This window comes from Rhincodon typus, chromosome 13, assembly GCF_021869965.1.
Source record: "Rhincodon typus isolate 14 chromosome 13, sRhiTyp1.1, whole genome shotgun sequence".
Taxonomy (NCBI): Eukaryota; Metazoa; Chordata; class Chondrichthyes; order Orectolobiformes; family Rhincodontidae; genus Rhincodon; species Rhincodon typus.
In genome coordinates, this window is record NC_063344.1 from 37,726,797 (window position 1) to 37,749,697 (window position 22,901).

Below are 22,901 nucleotides of genomic sequence, written 5' to 3' on the forward strand. Positions count from 1 at the left end.
CTGCAAGGTCCTAAATGCGCATCTGATTAAAATCTGTTATCTGGCTAAGAGGACATTTTCACAACCAACTAGACTGGTTTTGATTGAGTTCTTTCTACCTCAGGCAACTTAGAGATATTTTATTATGAGCACTCGTATTCACCTTCAGTGCTTGCACCCAAGCTGTCCATGCATGACACCGTGTATCGTTGTTACTGACAGCCATAGCGAATAAAGCCATAGTTATTGTGTCATTGCTAAATTTGAAAGCTCTAACATCTGGCTTTGCCCATGAAATACATCAGAATGTTCAGAAAATCTGAGGGGGTTTGAGAATTATGCAGTACCTGTACTGGAAGAATGGACATGTATTTCAGAACTAATAATGCTTTGGAATTTTAATATGAAAGTAAAGGGGCCAAGATCCAGAACAAGGCAATTCTTGAGCACAGGAAAGCAAGTTTGCTAATGGGGACTGGACCGTCAATGAATCTCCATGCTCCCAAAAGCCATACAAATCAGACATCAGCAAGGTGGAGGAACATTTTAACCTGAGAAATGTACAGCTAACAGAAAGCTCCAGATTTTGATCTAGAAATCAGAAAAGTACTGAAACAATCAATGAGTACATTGTGGCACTGAAAAAAATATCATTACATTGAAATCTTGACACATTCTTAAACTGTATAGTATGAAACTTATTTGTGCGTGAATGAGTGAAGGAAAGGATCCTGAAATTACATAAATCACATAACATTGTAATTGTGTTGGTGGTGTGTAAGATTGCTCATTCATGGAGACATGAGTCAACAATGCTTGAGAATTTCTTCCTTTGCAAGTGTCTCGTCCAGCTTTTATCCACAGTCAGTAGGTTTCTGCCAAGTCTACTAAATAAGTTTCCCCAGTTACAGGGTTGGAGATAATAGTTTAGTGACTTATTATTACTGTAATGGCAACCATATGCATGCCATTTGTCCTCAATTGCCTAACACCTCATCAAAGTAGGTTTTAAACTTAACTGTGCCCTCAGCTACAGTGCATCACTGAATTTTCTCTTGGTTGAATGTAGATTCAGTACAGAAATGTCAAATGCTTAAATTGTTCAGTGAAATGGCCCTTTTGTCATCATTTTTTTATTGACAGACAAAAGAGGAATCATCCCGATCATAAGGTAAAACAATAATGTCCAAAGGGTAGAATTGCAACCTTGAAATTAATTCAGAGTGCCTATGTAAACAGAAACTTGGTCTGTACAGCATTTATGCCACCAGCAATCATTTGTACATTTGTGCATTGAGATGACTGCAGATTGCTCCATTTTGAAAAGAGACATGACCAAGAGAAAATTCAGTGATGCACCACTAACTGAGAGTACAGTTTAGTTCAAAACCTACTTTGGTTGAGATTTTAGGTACATGTAGACAAATAGAGTATAATATCCATTACAACAGCAAATCCAACAGCCCATCATTGTAGCAAGATAGTTGACAATTCAAAAAGGAGTGCAAAGACTAGCATTCTAAACTTCCTAATTAAGGTGAACGAGTGGTTTGATCAGCTACTGGATATTTATAACAAAATTTTCAAGAATAACTATGTGACTATAATAGATGTGAAAGTGTACATCCAAATTAGATGCAAAATCATACCTTGCAAGATGGTCCTTTACATTCTCAAAACCCAGGTTGAGGAGGAGGTAAGAAACAAGAAGTACATGGTGTGTTACAATATACTGATCACAGTAAATGGGCAAACCCAACAGTAGCAGAGCCAAAAGGAGTCAGAACCATAAGGTGGTTCAAAGCCTACAAAAGCATAACAAGCCAGTATGTGGATGGTGAGCAGTATCTATTACCAAAATCCAAAGATTTAAATGTGGAGTGTTATGATCCCAGCTAATGTTATTACTGGACAAGTCAGACCCCAGACTAAAATATGGCTTGACAGATCACATTTTTGAATATTTTGGCTTTAATGAGGTGGTCTTTCACTTAATCATAAACACGAATGCTGCAGATTTGGGTTTAACAATTGAGTGTATTATGCAAAAGAAATGAAGATAAAATAGATTAAACAAAACCATTTACATATAACACAAAGTTAAAGATCTCAGACCAACAGTAAAGTACAATCACATTAATCTTAACAACATTCCCATAAACTCACACCAAGTCACACAACATAAGGTTATAGCTCAACATGTTTATTTGAAATCACAATCTTTTTCTCAATTTCTCTCCAGAAAATCTCTCTCTCTACTTAATACAATGTTTTAAAAGAAATTACCATGGCTACAGATGTATTTCCAAGTTAATCACAGAAAACTCATATGCCACAATTTCAAAATTCAAAAATCCAAACCTAAATGATATTAATACATCAAACACCTTATATTATAAGAGTTAGCAGGATCCAAGTTATTCAAAGTTGGATTTCTCTTACTCTTATACACAGCTCAATGTTGATTGAGACAGCCAGCAGTATCTCATGACCAAACATTCATATGGTATTAGAAAACTTTAGGTAGGAGCCTATGATGTGAAGTCTGCTCCAAAAATCTTCCAAACTATAATAGGTAAGATTTTGCAAGGAGTGTCTCATTGTTTGTATAGTCAGGATGATAGCACTGATCATGACTGCACAAAGGAAGAGAAGCTTTGAGTGTTAAGAAAAAAAACTCGGTTGAGAAGTAGGTTGATGTGGCCTCCTCTACATCGGGGAAACCAAGTGGAGGCTTGGAGACTGCTTTGTGGAACACCTACACTCGGTTCGTGATAAACGACTGCACCTCCCAGTCGCGAACCATTTCAACTCCCCCTCCCACTCCTTGGACGACATGTCCATCCTGGGCCTCCTGCAGTACCACAACGATGCCACCCGAAGGTTGCAGGAACAGCACCTCATATTTCGCTTGGGAACCCTGCAGCCCAATGGTATCAATGTGGACTTCAGAACCTTCAAAATCTCCCCTCCCCCAACCACATCCCAAAACCAGCCCAGCTCATCCCCGCCTCCCTAACCTGTCCTTCCTTCCACTTATCCACTCCTCCCACCTCAAGCCCCACCCCTATCTCCTACCTACCAGTCTTATCCCACCTCCTTGACCTGTCCGTCCTCCCTGGACTGACCTATCCCCTCCCTAACTCCCCACGTACACTTACCTTTACTGGCTCCATCCCCGCCTCTTTGACCTGTCTGTCTCCTCGCCAACTATCCTCTCCTTTATCCATCTTCCATCCGCTTCCCCCTTCTCCCTATTTATTTCAGAATCCCCTTCCCTTCCCCCATTTCTGAAGAGGAGTCTAGACCCGAAACGTCATCTATTAGCTCCTCTGATGCTGCTTGGCCTGCTGTGTTCATCCAGCTCTACACCTTGTTACCTGAGAAGTAGGATGTATGCACTTGACTTAATACACTGTAGCCTAAAATTCAATGAAAAAGAGTTAGAAGCAATAAAATAGAAGATAGAGATTATAGATAATACGCCAAATCCAAAGAAGGTTACATTTTTTTTTAAAGGTGTGACCCAGTACTGTTTTATTCAAGAACGCTATGAAATGGGAAAGATCTAAAGCACAACAAGAAACAAGATGCTAATGATGCACATAACAGAAGCTTGGCAAATGATCCACGACTCATTAATTATGACACAAATCACAACTTGAGACTAGCATATGATATCTTTCAGGCTATTGAGTTAGAGCAGTGATCAGCAATGTCATGAACGATACTTGAGAGAAACTCAGACCAAGAGTGACTGCAACTAGACACAAGTAGAAAAGGAAGCACTTGTAATCATTGCTGAAATGAAACCATTCTACCAGTCTTTGTTGGATTGAAACTTCACAAACAGATCACAAACCCCTAGTAGCTATCATTGATATGGCAGAGCTGCACACCTCTGATTGTATGACAACAATATGGTATATTAGCGTTTGAAAAAGAATGCTAATTCACTCTGTTTGCTGCATGAGAATTCAGAAGTAGTGAAGATGAAATCTTCACAATAGGAGTAGTAGCTTACGATATTCTAATCATAGCAACTAAAGTTGCAGCTGAAACTCAAAGAATCACAAAAAGTTGGTTTGCAGACGCATCAGGTAATTAAGAAGGCAATTGGAATATTGTCCTTCATTGCCAGAGGGATGGAGTTTAAAAACAGGGAGGTTATGCTGTAGATGTTTACGGTGCTGGTGAGGCCATACCTGGAGTACTGTGTTTTGTTCACCTTACTTGAAAAAGGATGTACAGGTGCTGGAGCGGGTGCAGAGGAGTTTCACTCGGTTACTTCCGGAATTGAGAGGGTTGGCTTCAGGAGACGTTGATTAAACTGACACTATAGTCATTGGAATTTAGAAGAATGAGGGGAGTCTTATAGAAATATATAAAATAATGAAGAGAATAATTAAGATAGAAGCAGGGAGGTTGTTTCTACTCCCTGTAGTGAAACTAGAGTGAAACTAGAACTAGTGGATATAGCCTCAAAATTAGGGAGACCAGATTTAGGACTGAGTTGAGGAGGAATGTCTTCACCCAAAGGGTTGTGAATCTGTGCAATTACCTGCCCAGTGAAGCAGTTGAGGCTACCTCATGGAGGTAATGATTTTAAGACAAACATAGATTTTTGAACAGCAAAGGAATTAAGGGTTATGGTAAGCAGGCGGTTAAGTGGAGCTGAGTCCACGAAAAGATCAGTCGTGATCTTATTGAATGGTGGAGCAGACTGGATGGGTAAGATGGCCTACTCCTGCTCCTATTTCTTATGTTATGTTCTTAAAGGCTCAAATGCCAAAGAAAGTCTCTAAACAGACACTGAATGGGTGGAGAGAATTTGACTAGTGTAGAGACATGGAACAGAAACCATTCCACATTCATAGGTATGAGTCACTTTGTAAGCAGGGCTACATCACATTGGTTCACAGACTAGTGGTACCAAATTAGTTGAGAGAAAGGATTCTGGCTGAACATCATACTGAACATACAAGAGCATTCAATATGAAACCCATAGCAAAGGGTTTGGTTTATTGGCCTGATTTAGATCGTGACCTGGAATCACTGGTAAGCAAATGTACTCAGTGCAAAACCTGTAAAAATGAGCTACTACAAATACCTCAGAGTCACGATCATGGCTAACTCGATCGATGACTTTTGTGAAAAGAAAAATTACAATGACAATTGTTATGGACCAGACCAAACCCCCTCAAAACATATGAAGGAGGTAGCCTAGACCCTAACTTTTACCTTTTTTTAAAGATAGAAGCTTATGGCACTGCATTCCAGATGTGATTTGATTGGTCAAACTACTACGCTTTAAACAAAATACACTTTATTCTTATGCTACAGTTAAAATACAAACAAAAAAACACAATTGCCATAATTTTAACTCCATCAAAATACTCAACAAAATAATATTATTTAACTGCTACTCATCAATTGTTCCAATATAGCAGCATCCTATAAACACATACTTGGCAAAGGCAAATTCAGCAAAATAGATCTCCCTGTCTTGCTATCTCATGCAGTCCAAGAGAAAGGAAAAACCAAAAGAATCAATCTAGCAGCAGAGACAGAATGCAAGCTTTTGCAGCAGCAAAGAAAGAGCTGTATCTAGCAGCTTCAACTCCAAAAAACCCAACTTCAATAACTGAAAGCAAAAACTAAAACCCTGGGTCTGTGACAGCCTGACGTACCCATTCATGCTTATATTGTCTACTTTAAAAAAAAAACCCATAATCATTTATTCTGCTTTCCATGGAGCAGACATCTCAGCATCAGATTTACAACACCTCCCTTCAAGCGAAACAGGACAGAACAAATCCTTCTTAAAGGCACATATTGTCATACAATTTAGAGAAGTGTATCAAAGTAAACCACGAGTCCAAACACCAACACTGAATGAAGAACAGACAAGTTATAGTCTAGGTTTAATGTGAGAAGGGTAAGATTTAAAAGGGACCTGAGGGGTAACATTTTCATGCAGAGGGTAGTGCATGTATAGAATGAGCTACCAGAGGAAATGGAGATGGTGGATATAATTACAACATTTAAAAGGCATCTGGGTGGGTGTATGAATAGAAAGGGTTTAAAGGGACATGGGTCAAATGCTGGCAAACTGGCTTAGGTCAGATTGGGATGTCTGGTCCACAAGGACGAGTTGGACCAGAGGGTCTGTTTCCATGCTGAATGACTTTAGGACTCTATCTATCATCATGGATTACCTGAGAAGCTTGCCTCAGCTGTGAACCCCAACCCCCACCCCCCACTCCCCACTCCCCACTCCCCACCCCCCCCACCCCACCCCAGCCCCATTTCAATCTGCTGCATTCTAAAATTTCATCAAGCAAAACAGTATCAAACAAATTTTCATTCATCCTTATCATCTGGCATTGCAGCTTAAAGATCGATCAGAATAGTTCAAGAAGCATTTAAGATACAAGCACTGCATGGGTGTTGAAAACTGAGAATGAAACAGTAAGCTAATTTTCTGGTAAAAAAACAACTCCACACACCACTAAACATAGCTTCTGATAAGGCAAAAGTTTAGGAACATGTTTAAGTCTGAGTACAAACTTTCCTGTAAAAGGTGAACACAAATGGTTCTATCAAAAACATCAGTACAACACAAAGAGGAATTCACTTTCAGTCAAATGTGCATTCTGAAACCCCAACCCCTCTCCCCTTCACACAGTTCATAAGCTATCCCAGCGGCATGTGAAAAATGTAGAAGGCAGCTGAGCAACTAAAAGGTGCTGGGTTGAAATTGACAGAAAAGTGAGAAATGTGCATTTTCATGATGCCAGCTAAAGATAAACCAAAATATGAGCATGACCTATTTATCACAAGCTCATGTCAGAATTTAAACCAGATCTGACTTCAGTATCTGAGGGAAAAATTTCTAATAAAGAATTTAATAAAGACAAATTTCTAATAAAGTTATATTACCTATCTAGGCAGGTAGATCAAAACACAGAGAAACCATAATCATCTACTGTATTGATCCATGACTTGATAACAGGTTGCACAGATCAAGTAGAACATATAATCCAAGATCAGTTATTCTGCCTGTGTGAAAATGTAGAGCTAAACAGTGACATATTAGCATTTGGTACTCAGAGTAGTTACAACAGTTGGATAGAAACAGGTCCTGTCATGTGAGATGGAAATATTTAACAGGCATCTCACATCTTTGCATTAATCCAGTAACATAGGAATAGATGTAGGCCATTCAATCTCTCAAACATGTTCTGCCATTCAGTGAGATCATGATTGATCTGTATCTCAACTTCACCCACTCACTTTGACCATATTCACTTTATGCCTTTGCCTAGCAAAGATAAATTGATTTCAGAATTAAAAGTTTGATATCAATCCAGTATCTATTGCTTTTTGTGGTAAATACTCTATACTTATACCACCCTTTACACAAAGATGTTTCCTCATCTATTTCCTCAATAAGCAGGCTCTGATTTTAAGATTACATCCCTTCCACTACCAGAAAGTTACTATCCATCTGATAAAATGCCATTGACCTCAAGCATTAACTCTGTTTCTCTCTTGTTGATGCATGACCTGCTGAGCTCTTCCAGTATATTCTAGACTTAATTATTTTACAAATCCATGGTGGCTTTCTCTAAATAGCTTACATTTCTCTGTCATTCTGCCCTTAGTTGCAAATTTCAAAAACATCCAAATAACAGAGGATTTTGAACAATGTTATCCTTAAGTCTGCTATTTAAATAGATTATGTAATTTTACTTGACTAAAACTTTGAACTCTCATCACAACTTAAATCATTAATAAACATTTTCTCATTTAAAGAATAAACAGACTGTTCCTCTTCAAAGACTTGTTTCCTGTAGAGTTTAGGAATGTAGGAGCACGAGTAAATCATTCTACTCTTTGTGGTTGCTCTGCCATTCAATAATGTTGTGGCTAATCAGTTTCAAATATACATTCCTGTCTGTCTCCAGAATTCTCAAATCCCTATCGAAAATCTATTAAACTCTAGCTTGATTGAATTCAATGACCTCAATTCCATTGTTTTTGGAGGAAGAAAATTTGACAGATTAACAATCTACTGACAGAAAGAATTTCTCATCCCTGTCCTATCAGAATGACCTCTTATTTTTAAGTTGTGTTCTGTAATTCCAATCTTGCCTACAAGAGGAAATATCACCCAATATCTACTCTAGCAAGTCCCCTCAGAATCTTATATGTTTCAATAAGATCATTACTTATCAGAGTTTAGAAGAATAAGTGAAGACCCAACTTGTTCAACATTTCTACATAAGTCCTTCATTCTAGGAATGAGTTGAATGCATCTCTTCCGAACAATTTGTAATGCAAGTAAATCCTTCCCAAATAAGACTAAAATTATACATCCTTCAAATATAAACTCCTCAAGGCCACATATAGCCGCAGGAAAACTTCCTTCCTATTCTGTTCTTTTTTTTCTTAGAAATTAAAGCCTTTTGCATATTGCACATTAGTTTAGATTCTTGCATTGTCAGATTTTGCAATTTCATTTTTGCTCTGAGCAAAATAAAATGAAAAGCACTGCTTGCAGTTTCAAGATATACAATTCAGATAATTCAAAAGATGCACATTTTAGAATCAGTGCCAGTAGCAATAAGATTATTATTTAGTAAACCAAGTCATCAAATTGCTTATTTAAAAGAATGAACTAACCTGCGCCATCTGGAGTGATGGTTCCTAATTTAACTGCCAAAGGATAACCTGTCTCACGGTAATGTTCAAGAGCATGTCCATTTCCACCACTGCCGTCAAAGAACCATTTCCCACATAATATGGTGCCATCTGTCAGGTTTAGCCAAAGATTCTCCCTCAGGTCACACCAAGCACATTTCCAGCCACTATGACAAATTGAGAAAGGACAAGAAGTGAAAAACACTGGTGTAAGTAACACTGAATGTTCTTGCTTCATAAAGTCAGTGGTTTGGGAAATATGTTCAACAACAGGACAGTTCTGTATCTGCACTTTCCCAGATCCATCAATCACTCTGGAACATCGCACCATGGCCAAAAATCTTGAATTAAAGAACCTAATGAGGACTGTGAAACCGTTGATTTTCTGAAAAACTCATACGCTTCACTAATGTCCTTTAGGGAAGGAAACTGCTATCTTTACTGGTCTGGCCTACATGTGACTCCATACTCACAGCAACATGATTGACTCTTAACTGCCCTCTGGGCAATTAGGGATGGGCAATAAATGCTGGTATAGCCAATGACCCACATCACATGAATGAATAAAAAAATTAGAAGCAATTTTAAGTTAACAAAAATATAACATTCACAAAGTTAACAAGTAGCATAATAATACCTATGAATGATAAAGTGGTGACAAGATACAATATTCTATTTCACGATTCAAAAATATTTCAATTATATCATATACAATAACCCCTTCCTCAGTGAAAATTCAGAAGTAATAGCATAGAGCTGTGAAATGTCAAGGAAGGAATAGCAGGTTGGCAGTGCCACAATCAAATGCAGTACAAAGTGGCATTTAAACAATGACATAATATAGTAACAGGCAGACAATAGGCTGGTGTCAGAAATTCAAGTATTCAACTGCACTCCAGAGACTTGAGCACAAAACATATCTTGTACAGCACTGTCAGTAATGCCATCATCTGGAAGTGCAAATGAACCAAGGCCACTTCCTCCCTCTGAGATATATGTAAAAGATCCTTTAACGTTTTTCAAAAGAGGAGTGCCATCCTAGGCATTCATTATTTCTCAATCAAAATCATTTAGATTAGGTGGTCTTATCACAGTGTCATTTATAAAACCTTGCTGTGCTCACATTAGTTATTGGATTTTCCTATATTAACAACAGTGACCATACTTTAAAACTACTTAATTAGCTAGGAAGCATTTTGCGTCGTTCTTTGGTCAAAACATATGTTCTTATGTCAAGTAATCCAGTTATAAAACAAGGTGAACAAAACTTTATGGGAATAACAAGAAAGTATTACTAATTTTAAATTGTATCATATTTCATCTTGTCACATTTCACGAAAAAGTTGTTACAAAGATTATGATTTGATATCTGAACAGTACTTAGAACAAATGAAAATGAAGACCAGAAGATACCAAAAACTGCAGATGCTGGAGTCAAGAGTCAATACAGTGTGGAGCTGGAGGAACACAGAAGGTCAGGCAGCATCAGAGGAACACGAAAGTCAACATTCCAGGTCGGACCCTTCTTCATACGATGCTCCTCTGATGCTGCCTGACCTGCTATGTTCCTCCAGCTCCCCACTGTGTTGAAAATGAAGACTGGCTGATTCACAGACAGTATTTAGTGTAGGTAAAGGTGTTGACCTGGGTGGAATACGGACTCCATTGTCCAGTTGTTGAAGATTGTTCTCGTGTTTTGAGTCTTTAAGCTCCTCTTCCCATGATTCAGGATCCTGTTTTCCAAATGGAGACCTTGTAGCAAGGACAGCATCGCATGCTATTGTTACCTGGTGGGATGGAAATAAGAATAAATTAAAATAATGACTGAATAACGAGTCTCAAAATAAAACTCGCAGCCTTTCATGATTAACGTCAAAGTCTTTTTTGGAACTCTATCAGAGACTGCTCTCCAAAATAATATATCAAGACGACTTAAGAAAAGTGTTTTTTATTTTAAACAATGCACCTGTTCAAAATCACCACTTTCACACTGTTGTGCCTCCGTGTCCATTGAGGCCATCTATACTATAGTGTTCAGCGTCTTTTGGTATTCTATGCACTACTGGTTTATTTTAAATGCTGCAGTTGTCACAGATACTGAGACTAGTTATAATGATACCATACTATCATAAGTGGGCTCAGATGTGTCTGCTAAGCTCAACAGATAGTACGCTGCAATTAATTTTGGTTTTCCTTAAGAGCACACAAAAAATCAAACAGAGTTTTCACTTCAACAGAAGTTTCTGGGAAACTGCTGTATTTAAGATTAGTTTACTGGTTGCTCAGGTTCCTAAATGATTCTTACAATGGAGTTCTATTTTAATCTTGGTCTCCTATTCTTCATGGTTATACAGTAACATATGTTAGAAAGGGCATGAATATGGACAGGATTTCATTCACTTTCCATGCTCTAGATTCACAAACAACCTCCATTCATTTTTTTTTTCTATTTACAATGAACACATCATCAATGTTAGACTGTCAAAAAGATGGAAATATCACAAACATTTTTCTAATGCTTTGTATTAAGATGCAGGACGCATAGTTAGGCATCACAAATTACTGTAACATGCATTTAGCAGGTCATGAACCCTCTATTCTGCAGGACAGGTCCATATTTTCCTATCTTGCTCCAATGAATGGTAAATCTAAGATATGTAATTTCTGATTTAACAATTTGTTCTGAATTACTTACGTGCTTCCCAGAACAAAAGAGGTTTCATACATATTGACATCAATTTAAAGGCTTTAAAACAATTGCACAAACTATAATTCTACAGATAGTTAATGAAATCCATGCTCAAATCAAACAGAAACTTAGGTAACTTGCGTATTAAAAATTGTTTCTTTAATTATGTATTACATTTTTGTTGCTTTTAATATCTCTGCTATAACAGGATCAGCATGTCCAGGCTAAAAAGGATCATCCTTCTCCCCTCAATCCCAAATTTAGTGAAGCTTGAGTCTGTTAAGAGATAAACAATAGATGCTGCTGCACAAACTCACTGACCAGTGCTGGCAACTCCTCTATGTTCGGCAAAGGAATTTCATAGTGGTCAGGAAATATAACAAGTTTAGCTTCATCTTCATACTCATAATCTTCATTGTTGAGGTCTTCATTCTGCTCCAGTTCTAAGAGAAAAAAATGAGATAAAACCAATCAGACTGCTGCTAATGCAAACCTGATGATTCATTTTAAGAGGTGGGTTCCGCATGCCTTCACACTTCATTTAAATTTATAACTAAAAGCAGATGTCACTTCAATACAGAAAAATTATAACAACACAAGAATAGGGTAATTTATCCTATCAGCATTCATCACATAATGTATGTAATTTCTGACTAGCATCAATAATACCCTACAAATGGAATTTAGCCTGAACTCATACCAACAGGAGATAAGCACCCAAACACCATGCAATTTTAATTTGTACAACCATTAAAAGAGAGGTACAACTTTCAAAGTACATTATATGGAAAATCGTATTAAAAGTACACATATAATGAGCCAGAACTATTGCTCCCAATGTTCTGACTTTAATTTGTAATTTAAAAACTACATACAATACAACTGGATACAATACTTCCCACTTTCCAATTCACAATTATTTTACAGTGTGGTGACATAGCAACATGTGACAAAAATAGCATGTGTTGCTGTCTGCAATGATTTGCAAATATTAATATTCAACATCTGCTGAGATGTAATTGGTCAGATAGCTTCTAGGGAGTATTTTAATGTCATTTGCCACAAGATATACCTCAATTCAACACTGCCACTAACAAATTGGATTATCTTGCCATTTCTCCTCTTGCTGTCACTGTCAAACTTTAAAAGATCTTACGATCAGGTAAGGAGTAGTAAACCAGCTCCCCTCCTTTTAACATTCTTGGATAGCCACAAAGATTTTGTTTTTTTTAAATCAGACAGCTTTACGTCACTACAATTGAAAAGGTAATTTTCACTTGAAATATTAAGGAGTCAAATCCAAGGCTTCCTTGAGTGAAAGAAGGGGGAATTGTAATACTTCTTAATCCCAAGAAAACAATAAAGACATGACATTAAACATACTTATAAATATAAGCATAAAGTTACAACGGTTATAATGTCCAATATAAAAGGAAAGATAAAAACAATATGCAGTGTGTCCTGAGGTGTGAAGTGTTAACCTGGGATTACGGTTGGTTAGAGGTGTCCTGAGCCAGTGTAGTAGCTCTGAATATTACAGGTACCTCAGTTCTTGATGTTCAGATGTCTCCCCAATTTGTGTTGTCACCAGCTGTTTTGTCCTTTCTAAGCAAAAGCAGAGAGAGAACTTCTTCCAATTCTGTTGTGATAAATCCATCTCCTCTGCTCTGCCAAACAACCGCTTGAAATACAGCTCATTTCTGTATTCCCATATCATTCTTTTCAAGCTGGATAAGTGCAGGTGAATCCTTCATCTCCAATATTATTATACAAGTGTAAACTAAAATTAGGAATTGAGAGTTTATTCATACTGTTTCAGTCTCTTGAAAGAAATGTTAATTTCAGATCAGATTATTTTGTTTATTGCATATTGGTTTCCTGGGGCTTGGCTCGACCTGTGGTCAGATGATCACTGTCATCATTTTTAAGTCAGTGCCTTTCCTTTTTAAAACTATTTCAGTCCATGAAAGAACCAGGTAATAAAATTAGACAATGGCTGCAGAAAATTGATAAACCACATTTCATCCCGATCATGACAATGCCCCACCTCATGACTCCATGACTCTAAACATCAGTTATTTTATTGGCGCTGTAGGACTTCCAAACCATTCTCAATTTCTGGCCCCTCTGTAGGTTGCTACTGGCTTTCTCCAGACTTTCCAATCTGTCTGGAAGATCCTTTTCTGTTTGGGGGAAGATATGCTGTTGCCAGCCAAGTCATTTCCCAATAAAATATCTATCTCTAGCAAGGCAGACTTGGGACAATGATGCTGAACAATGACGTGTGGTCAGTGCCTGGAACCAGAGGTAAAAGCAGTCTAAGCCTCTTGGAGATTTGCTCAGTGAAATCTGTCCCACATCCCCACCAAGGCAAACCACAACTGACACTGAAGGTATGCCTATGAATAGCCAGGAATTCCATCCTCAGATGATCTCTCGTGATCAAAACTAAAAACAGCTGCCTCAATTTCAGACTTGCATGTTTTCAGTAAAGAGATTGATATAGTTCTTAGGGCTAAAGGAATCAAAGGCTATGGGGTGAAAGCAGGAACAGGATGATCATATTGTACAGCATAGCAGGCTAGAGGGGGCGAATGGCCTACTCCTGTTTCTATTTTCTATGTTTCTGTTTGCTTCTAACGTCTTGGTCATCTTAGCTTTTGTTTTGCACTATGGCCCTGTGTGTATTTTTCTGCCTTCCACTTTTGCTCCTTACCTTTCTGTCTTTTGCTTCTATCCTTATATCCTCTTCCATTGTCTCCCTGCTCAGGTTCCTATCCTCCTGCCTTTCTACTTTAAACCCTTTACACAAAGTCCATAACATGTTTATTCTGCAAGTAAGCCCTAGCCAGTAATACTAGTGTCCATTTCCCATGATCCCTTTTATCAGTACACTTGAACTTAACTTACTTTCAGGTGGGAAATCCTTTATTTTCTCACTAGCAATGTTTGTGCATACCCGGTGGCTCAGAGACTACCAATTTATCTCTGAGGAAGGGTCTGATTTCTCTCCACAGATGCTGCCAGACCTGCTGAGCATTTTTCTGCAATTTCTGTTTTTGTTTCTGATTTACACCATCCGCAGTTTTTTTTTCCGTTTTTACTAATTTATCTCTGTTGGTTAAATAATAAACGGCAGTCATGGGTTCGATTGAACACAAACTCCTGACAGCTGGCCTGGTCAACAGTAATGCCTGAGCAGACATTGACCACCTTTGATGCCACAGACACTAGTTTTGCTGCCTGTCTTTCTGTGATACCAGAGCTAGCACATCCTCATTACACATCCAGATTTTCCACATTGGAAACAATTGTTGCACAGTTCCCGACCGGTCTCCCATCCAGATCACGCTATGTCCACTGTTGGACTGGCCAATTTAACTAAATGCTCAAAGAAATGAACAAAATGTCTCTTTTTCATTAAACGTCAGAAGTAAAGCAGCATGCTTGAGTACCTCGGCCTTAAAGGTGGAGTTGAGTATGGTTCCTTCATCAGAGCTGCCTTCAATCGGATTCTTCCTTCTCATCTTGAGAATATAGTACAACAAAGTTAATGATTTGAGTCCAATGACTGTTCTTCAGAAAGTTCGAAAGTCAGTCTTTGGATTCAAAACATTAACTCTACGCCTCTCTCCACAGATGCTGTCAGACCTGTTGAGTTTCTCCAGTACTTTTTGTTTTTATTTTAGCCTGAGATTACATGGTTACCCACGTCAAGGGCCAGCAACAGTTGTGAACATTATACATAACTTTGAGTTCTCAGTATTCAAACATTTCTCCAATTTGTTCAGTCTGTGATTGTTTCATCCTCCTGAGCAAAGGGAGAGACGAGCACACACACAAGAGAGAAGGTAAGAGAAGGCAAGTGAGAAACAGCTTTTTTCAGTTCTGTTGTTACAAATCCATCTCCTGCACTCTGCCAAAGCAGTTGTTTCAAAGGTGTTCCTGTGTCATTGGGGTCATTGTTTTCAACCTGGACAATTGTAGGCGAGTCTTTCACATTCAATATACCAAGCGTATTATAAATTAAACTAACCTATGGTCAGGTGATCACTGCAACCATTTTCAAGTCAGCGTCTTTCCTTTTTAAAACCATTTCAGTCCATGGAAGCACCAGGTATAAAAATCAGATGACCACTGTTGAAAATTGATATTCTATATTTCATCACTATTGTGATAAAAGGAAGTAATAGCGGATTGGCACATACCTTCAACTTGAGTCCTTAGCTCAAACCAGTCCAAGTCAACAGTTTGCCATGAAATGAGTCAGTTAACTCCAATCCACTCTTGACTCACAACAGTCCATATTAGAAAACTGCTCATAATTCAATGTAAAAATTAACTAGAACTGATATTTATGTGAAATACGTAGATATTTTGCAACAACCCTGTTCAGAATTGTTATTAGACATCTCTGGAGCAGGATGGACTGAAGCCTAGGCCTCATGACTCAGAAGAAGGGATACTACCACTGCACCATGACAGCTGTGTGTGAAATATATATCAGGTGAACAAAACTTTGTTTTGCACTCCATCTTACTATACCAATTCAGTCAGCCTGAAGGTTGAGCTGTTCTCATGATCAGAATCACTTACATATAAATGCCAACCTATCATTACCAGTCATGTTTCGCCAAGCAGCTCATTGAGAGGGCAGGAAATACAGTGGACATGATAATATTTAAAGACCACCTGCAAACCTTTAAAAGCAAGGTACATTTAGAAATGTTTGTCAGTGAAAACCAAATTTTCTGAGGCTGCAGAGAGATGACTTCATCCAAGACCCTAGGATTGTAGCCAGGATGTGGTGTACTGTAGGAAGAAACAATGATTTCACCAGGACTGTCTTATTGTCCATATTGCCCAGGACTGGTGATCTTTCCTTTTTTTAATTCATTCATAGGAATGTGGGCATTGCTGGCTAGGCCATCGTTTATTGTCCATGCCTAATTACTTTAGGGCAGTTCAGAGTCAACTACATTGCTATTGGTCTGGAATCACATGTAGGCCAGAACAGGTAAGGATGGGCTTATTTCCTTCCCTAAAGGGCATTAGTGAGCTAAATGGGTTTTTGGACAATTGGCAATGATTTCATGGTCATCATTAGACTCTTAAATCCAGTTCTTTATTGAATTCAAATGCTACCATCTGCCATGGAACATTACATGGATCTTTAGATTAACATTCTCACGACAATACTGCTTGGCCATCACCTCTCTTACTCCACACTATGCCGCTAATCTAATCTAATCACAAAGGGACACTGATTAACCTTCTTCTGCATGACCCTGCAATGATATCCCCTTTTGGCCGTACTTGCTGATGTATCATCGGCAATATTCTAGGCTACCTCAGAGCTCTTGAAAACCCTTAAAGGATTATTCCCACAGAATGGAATCGTGAAAATCGGCCTCAATGCATCAACTGATACTATTTTGTTCATAATTATTTCTGCAGTCAGTTTGTAATAGATCTGAATCTATACTAGACATGGCCCCTTTTTGTGCCAGAGTTAGATTTGTTTACAGCACAATGCAGATTCAACTGAACAGCTGCTGTTTTTTGTCAGGCTCAGCCAACAAATACACTTTTACTGTCATTTAATTACATACATATCTTTGAATGGATGGCAATACATCTAAATTAGTCTTCTGACAACACATTGGAATTATGAGCCATCCCTTCTTCATTTCAAAAGGAAGATCCTTTGCAGCCCAGCCACTAAGTTTGAAATGGCAAGCAGTAGACAGTTATGAAATGACAACGTACTATTTTTGTGAAAATGACATGCTCATAAAAGGGAACATTACTATAGCATGCAAATATTGACTACGAATCATCTGTGGGAAATTCCAACATTTACTGATGATATATCAGCAAAGGCTGAACATTTGTTTGTGTTTCAATTAATATTACCGATTGTCACAAATATTTCTTTCAAATCGATAACTTACATAAAAATTTAAAAAGACGTTGAAACATTTTTTTCTACTTTTAAACACTTCCCTATTCTAAAAGCATGATTCTTAAAAGCAGCAGGACTTAAGATAATATAGACATAGAAAGTGAAGTATACCAAACTGAGCTTTTTTATAAATAAACTATTTTCATAATTGCCAATTTATAGCTGATGCAAAACAACATGGATGAAATTATTAAAGGTTAAAATTCCTTTCTGAAAAATTGAAGTCTTTTCAACAAATTTGTTTTGGAAAGGACGCACTTCCATGAATTCACTAGACACTCAGACAATCAGATTTCACCTGAGGCTATTTGCTCCCTCATATCTATGGATGAATATTACACATCTTATAAATTTGTCCATAAATGTGTGACAATGCATCAGGAGTAGTGGAAATGAATAGTTAAAGTAATGGATAGAATGCCAATCAAGTCATCTGTCTTGACCTGGATGGTATTGCATTTCTGGATTGTTATCAGAGCTGCACTTATCCAAGCAAGTGGAAATAATTCATCACAATCCTCACTCTCACTTACAGATGGTGAACAAGCTTTTGAGTATCTTGGTAATGAGTGAGGACCCAGCACAGGGGTGGAGTTATCTTGCTTCTTAATAGCTCTTGTAGCCATGGTATTTATATCTCTGGTCCAGTTAGGTTTCTAATTAAATGGAACTCCCCGACCCACCAAAGGATGTTGATGGTAGAATGGTACAGTGAAGGCACACTGTTGAACTTTAAAAGGGAAATTATTAGAGTCTGCCTTGTTTGTTAGAGCCATTGCCTGGTACTTGTATGGTGCAAATGTTTCTTGCCACTTTTATGCCAATACTGAATGAACATTCTCACTTCTGATCTTGTGATGCAGGGAAGGTCATTGATGAAGCAGTTGAAAATGGTTGGGTCAAGGACACTTCCCAGCCAAAATCCTGCAATGATCTGGAGCTAAGATGACTGGCCTCCAACAACTACAACCATCTTACTTTGTGCCAGGTAGAACTCCAACCAGTAGAGAGCTTTCCCTTCTTTCAACTGAACTCAATTTCACTTGGTCTCTCTAATGCTACCTTCTGTCACATGCTGCCTCACAGTGAAGTGCAATGACTGTTGCCTCACCTCTGGAATCAAGCACGTTCAATCCATGTTATTCATAGAGTGCTCCGGGCATAACCAAATTGAGAGATGATTGCTAGTTATTTCTGAGTGGATGTTGTTCAAAAGGATTGTCATCTATCATTCTGATGATGATTAACAGTACACCATTGGTAATTGACCAGATTGGATTTGTCCTGCTTTTATGAACATGGCACACCTAGACAATTTTTCAGATAGTTGGGTAGATTCCAGTATTGCCACTGCTCTGGACCAGCTTGGCTAGAGGTGCAGCTAGTTCTTCAGCATTACTACCAGGATTGTAGAGTAAAGGATTAGTTATACCATTAATATCTATTGGGCATGTGTGTAAGGCGCTACATTATAGTTACATAATATCACATGGAACTGGAGCCAAAATAGGTAGTGTTCTAGAAGATGTCCTCTCTCAACATCTCCTGAACATAGTTATGTTTAACAAAGCCTGTTAATGTTCATCTACAAGTCAGTAGACATGAACCTATCTCAACAATGCCAGGTTACAAAGTTGTTGCTGTGTCCAGAGCACTGTAATGTTGCCTAAGAGTAAATAAAATTGGTTGATGACTGCCATCCACATAGGTGGTGTCCTCAGGAGAAGGTCAAGGGGGTTTTCTACTCAGCACTTCTGGCTGAAGAGGTTCAAGTCTTGACTTTTGCACAAAAGTGATGGACATCCCTATTACTGAAGATGGAGATATTTGTGGAGTCTCTTCTTCCTGCTGATTGTTAGCTGTCCATCACCATTCATGACACCACAGAGTTTTGATCTGAGCTGTTGGTTGTGGGATTTCCATTAATAGCATTTTCCAAATCTGCAACCTAGATCTACCATCAAGGAGGACAATGGGCAGCAGATGCACAAGAACACAATTACCTGTAAGTTTCTTTCCATGTCACATGTCACCCTAATTTGGAAATGTCACATGGAAATATGTCCCTTCTTTATTGCTGCATCAAAATCTGAAACTCCTTCCTAACAGCAGTACAGGCATACTTATACCAGATGGACTGCAACAGTTCAAGAAGGTAGTTCACACACCAGCTTCTCAATGGCAATTAGCAATGAGATAAACGCCGACCAATCAGCATGCCTAACGTCCCACAAACAATTTTTTTTTAAAAAACTTGATGATGAGGTTGAGCCGGATATGGTGATGAATGTCAAATCCAATTATGCATCAGACATACTGAAGTCTGAGTCCATTGGATTTGAACATGCAAAGATGGAAGCAAAAGCAAAAGGTCTTGAATGAGATTGGAAAGTATAGAGCTTTGCTTAGCATTGGAATCAAAGATAGATGCGATTATGTGCATTTGCAAATTTTCTTAGAAATTCCAATTGTAAAGAATAAAGCTGATAAATACATTAGTCTTGTGTTAGGATATGCATATCTATACAATTATGACTCCACTAAAGCAAGGAGACTTTTTTTTCCCTTTAAGGCACTGTCAAAAGTTTGTGTTTTGCACTGTCTTATGTTGTGGTACCAGCCAGTGATGGCTTGTGGTTTGTGTAGAGTGCTGCCTCCAATTTGCATTTCTACTCTTTCAAAAGAACTGCAAGAAGTGGGTTGAATGGACCTTTGTAGGGCACAGTAGCAAAATAAAATCAAAAAGATCCACAGAATCCTCCTCTTAATACATTTTTAATCAACGTGTTCAGAAATGTTATGACAAACATCGGGAGCAGATAGGACTGAAACTCAGGTTCTGGTCAGAGATATGGGCACTACCACTGTGTCACAAAAGTCCTCAATTAATTAAATATGCAAACATGGCATTAGGTTTACATTGAGAAATAGTTGCAAACAACTGCACCGCATGGGACTTCTGGCTCAGAGGTAGGGACATTACCACTGTGTCATGAGACCTGATACATGATCCTTTCTTTGCTGAAGCTAAGGGCAATTAGCAGTGTTAGAGGATAAACCACACTATATGGTGTACAGTTCTGGTCCTCACTCTAACTGAAGGATGTGGAGCTTTGGAGAGGATACAGAAAAGATTTACCAGGATGCTGCCTGTTATGGGAGATGTTAGCTATGAAGAAAGGTTGGATAAACTGGATTTATGTTCACTGAGATGCAGGAAGTTGAGGGGTGACCTGATAGAAGTTTAAAAGATTGTGAATGGCATGGATAGATTGGAAGGTATGAAGTTTTCTTTTCCCAGTGTTCTAGGGGACACAGGTTCAAGGTGCCAGGTGGGAAGTTTAAAAGAGACGTGTGAGGCAAGTTTTTCACTCAAAGGGTGGTGACCGCCTGGAACATGTTGCCAGAGGAGGTGGTGGAAACAGACACAATAGCAGCATTCAAGAAGCATCTGGACAAATACACGAATAGGAAGGGAATAGAGGGATACAGATCCTGTAAAGTGAAGACAGTTTTAGTACGGACGGGAAAAATGTGTCAGCGCAGGGTTGGGGGTGCCGAAGGACATGTTCCTGCGCTGTATTGTTCTTTGTTCTGAACCACTTTTGGGTCTTAACAAGAAGAGAGACTTTGTGTAGCTTATCACACTACAGTAACAGACCTTACAGGTTGTAATGGCTACTTCAGCATGGTTACAAAGACGACATGCCTATCTTCATTGGACCTTGTGCTAGACTTCTCCTCTTCCACACAAAGATTGTGTGACATCATTAAATTCTGTGACACTTTTTGCAGCTTCAACAGCAGCTCTTCTTGAAACATTACTTTATACACCAGATACCATTTATTTTAGCTCATCTGTGGAAGATATTGAAATATGTGCCATCTCTGAAGTGAATATTTTTAGCAATGATGATAAAAATCAATTTCTTAGACTCGGCAAAGCATTTGTGGCTGTAAGTGTGCTAAACAGAGGGCAATGACTGCCTTACTGTTAAGGAAGGAGAGAAACAAAAATTGTTGATCACTTGACCTCATCCTTGCAGATGGCTTAATGATCAACATGAACAAAGGCCTGGGATCAGTACACTTAGTATAACGGATTATAAGAAGTCACCCTGGTCTTGCTAGACCACAGGGTTGCTCTATCATTAGAGAGACATTACTGGTGCTGGTTTAACCAAAGGGTTATCACACCTCAGTGAGGGGAGAGGCTGAGAAGGAAAGCTCTTCATGGTAACCTCAGCTGGTGCAGGAACAAACACATGCTGTTGGCATAACTTTACATCACAAACCAGCCATCCAGTCAACTGAGCTAACCAACCCCAATTAGAAAAGGGGGATAATCAAAGCTAGAACTGAATTCAAGTGTACATCTCAAAACCTGCTTTTGTGAAATTACTGTTCAGATCATCCATAAACTTACCAAAAATGATCTGTGATTTCTTCTTAGGTCGACCTCCACCAGAAGCTCCAGTGGCTTTCTGTAATTTTAAAATCAAGAGAACAAAAACTTGTTTGATTTAAATCAACAATCACAAAGATGTTTGTTATCCTTTTTCTTTCCAACTATAGCTGCAGTTAAAGTCCAAAGTTAGTAGTTTATGTATTTAGCAAAACGTTCTAATATTTTCTGGGCATCTTTCTAAACTGTGGTAACATAAATATAAGTGGATTACAACTATCATGTCAGGTGTATTTAAATTATGCAACACTGTGGAACTTCATAGTGCCTATTTATTTTGGTGATAGTATAAACTTATTTGTTTGTAACATGCTAAGTAGGAAACTTCACAATAATAAAGGCAAATTATTGTGGATGCTGGAAATCTGAACCAATAAAAAGGAAATATTGAAGAAACTCAGTAAGTTGGGCAGCATCTATGGAGAGAGAGAGAAACAGAGTTAATGCTTCCAGTCTGATAGGACTCATCTTTGGAACTTAAAGGAGCAGCAAAATGCTGGGATTTTTTTTCATGCTGCTGACAGAGGGGGAGGAGGAGTAAGTGGAACAGATGGTGATTGTCCCCAGAGCCAAAAACAAATGAAGTGCTAACGTTGGTAAAGGAGAGATAGATATGCAAAATGGTTGTAACTGATGCACATGAGAAAGAGAAAATGGATCCACTTCCACTCTGCCGAGAGAAAAGCTAAAGTAACTTAAAATAATCAAAGGCTGGTGTCATGCTCTGAAGTTGTTGCCCTAAATCCTGAAGGTTATTAAGCTGAAAATAAGGTATGTTATTCCAGCTTGTGTTGAGCTTCATTGGAACATTGGACCAGGTCCAGGAAGGATTTGTTAGCATGGGATCAAGATGGTTTATTGAATAAGAGCAACTGAAAGGTAAGGTTCATTCCTATGATCAGAGCGGAGGTGTTCTGTAAAGCAGTCTGCATTGGTCTTGCCAAAGTAAAGGCTATTATGAGCAGTAAATACAGTCGACTAGATTGAAAGAAATACAAATAAAACTCTGATTCACCCAGAAGGTGTATTTAGGGCCTTGGACTGTAAGGAGGGAGGTGGTAAATGGGTAAATGTTACACCTTCTGTGATTGCATTGG

The 22,901-nt window shown here is 38.4% G+C and overlaps 1 protein-coding gene across 1 annotated transcript in view; it reads right to left on the bottom strand.

Moving 5' to 3' along the window:
• Window positions 1-22,901, bottom strand: part of usp13 (ubiquitin specific peptidase 13) — a 141,865-nt gene that overhangs the window by 40,419 nt on the left and 78,545 nt on the right. Inside the window, exons 3-6 of the mRNA XM_048604301.1 lie at window positions 21,766-21,823; window positions 11,696-11,817; window positions 10,330-10,472; window positions 8,668-8,852 (exon numbers count right to left, since the gene is read on the bottom strand). Coding sequence (XP_048460258.1) covers window positions 8,668-8,852; window positions 10,330-10,472; window positions 11,696-11,817; window positions 21,766-21,823 — 508 coding nt within the window. The remainder of the gene's footprint in view (window positions 1-8,667; window positions 8,853-10,329; window positions 10,473-11,695; window positions 11,818-21,765; window positions 21,824-22,901) is intronic.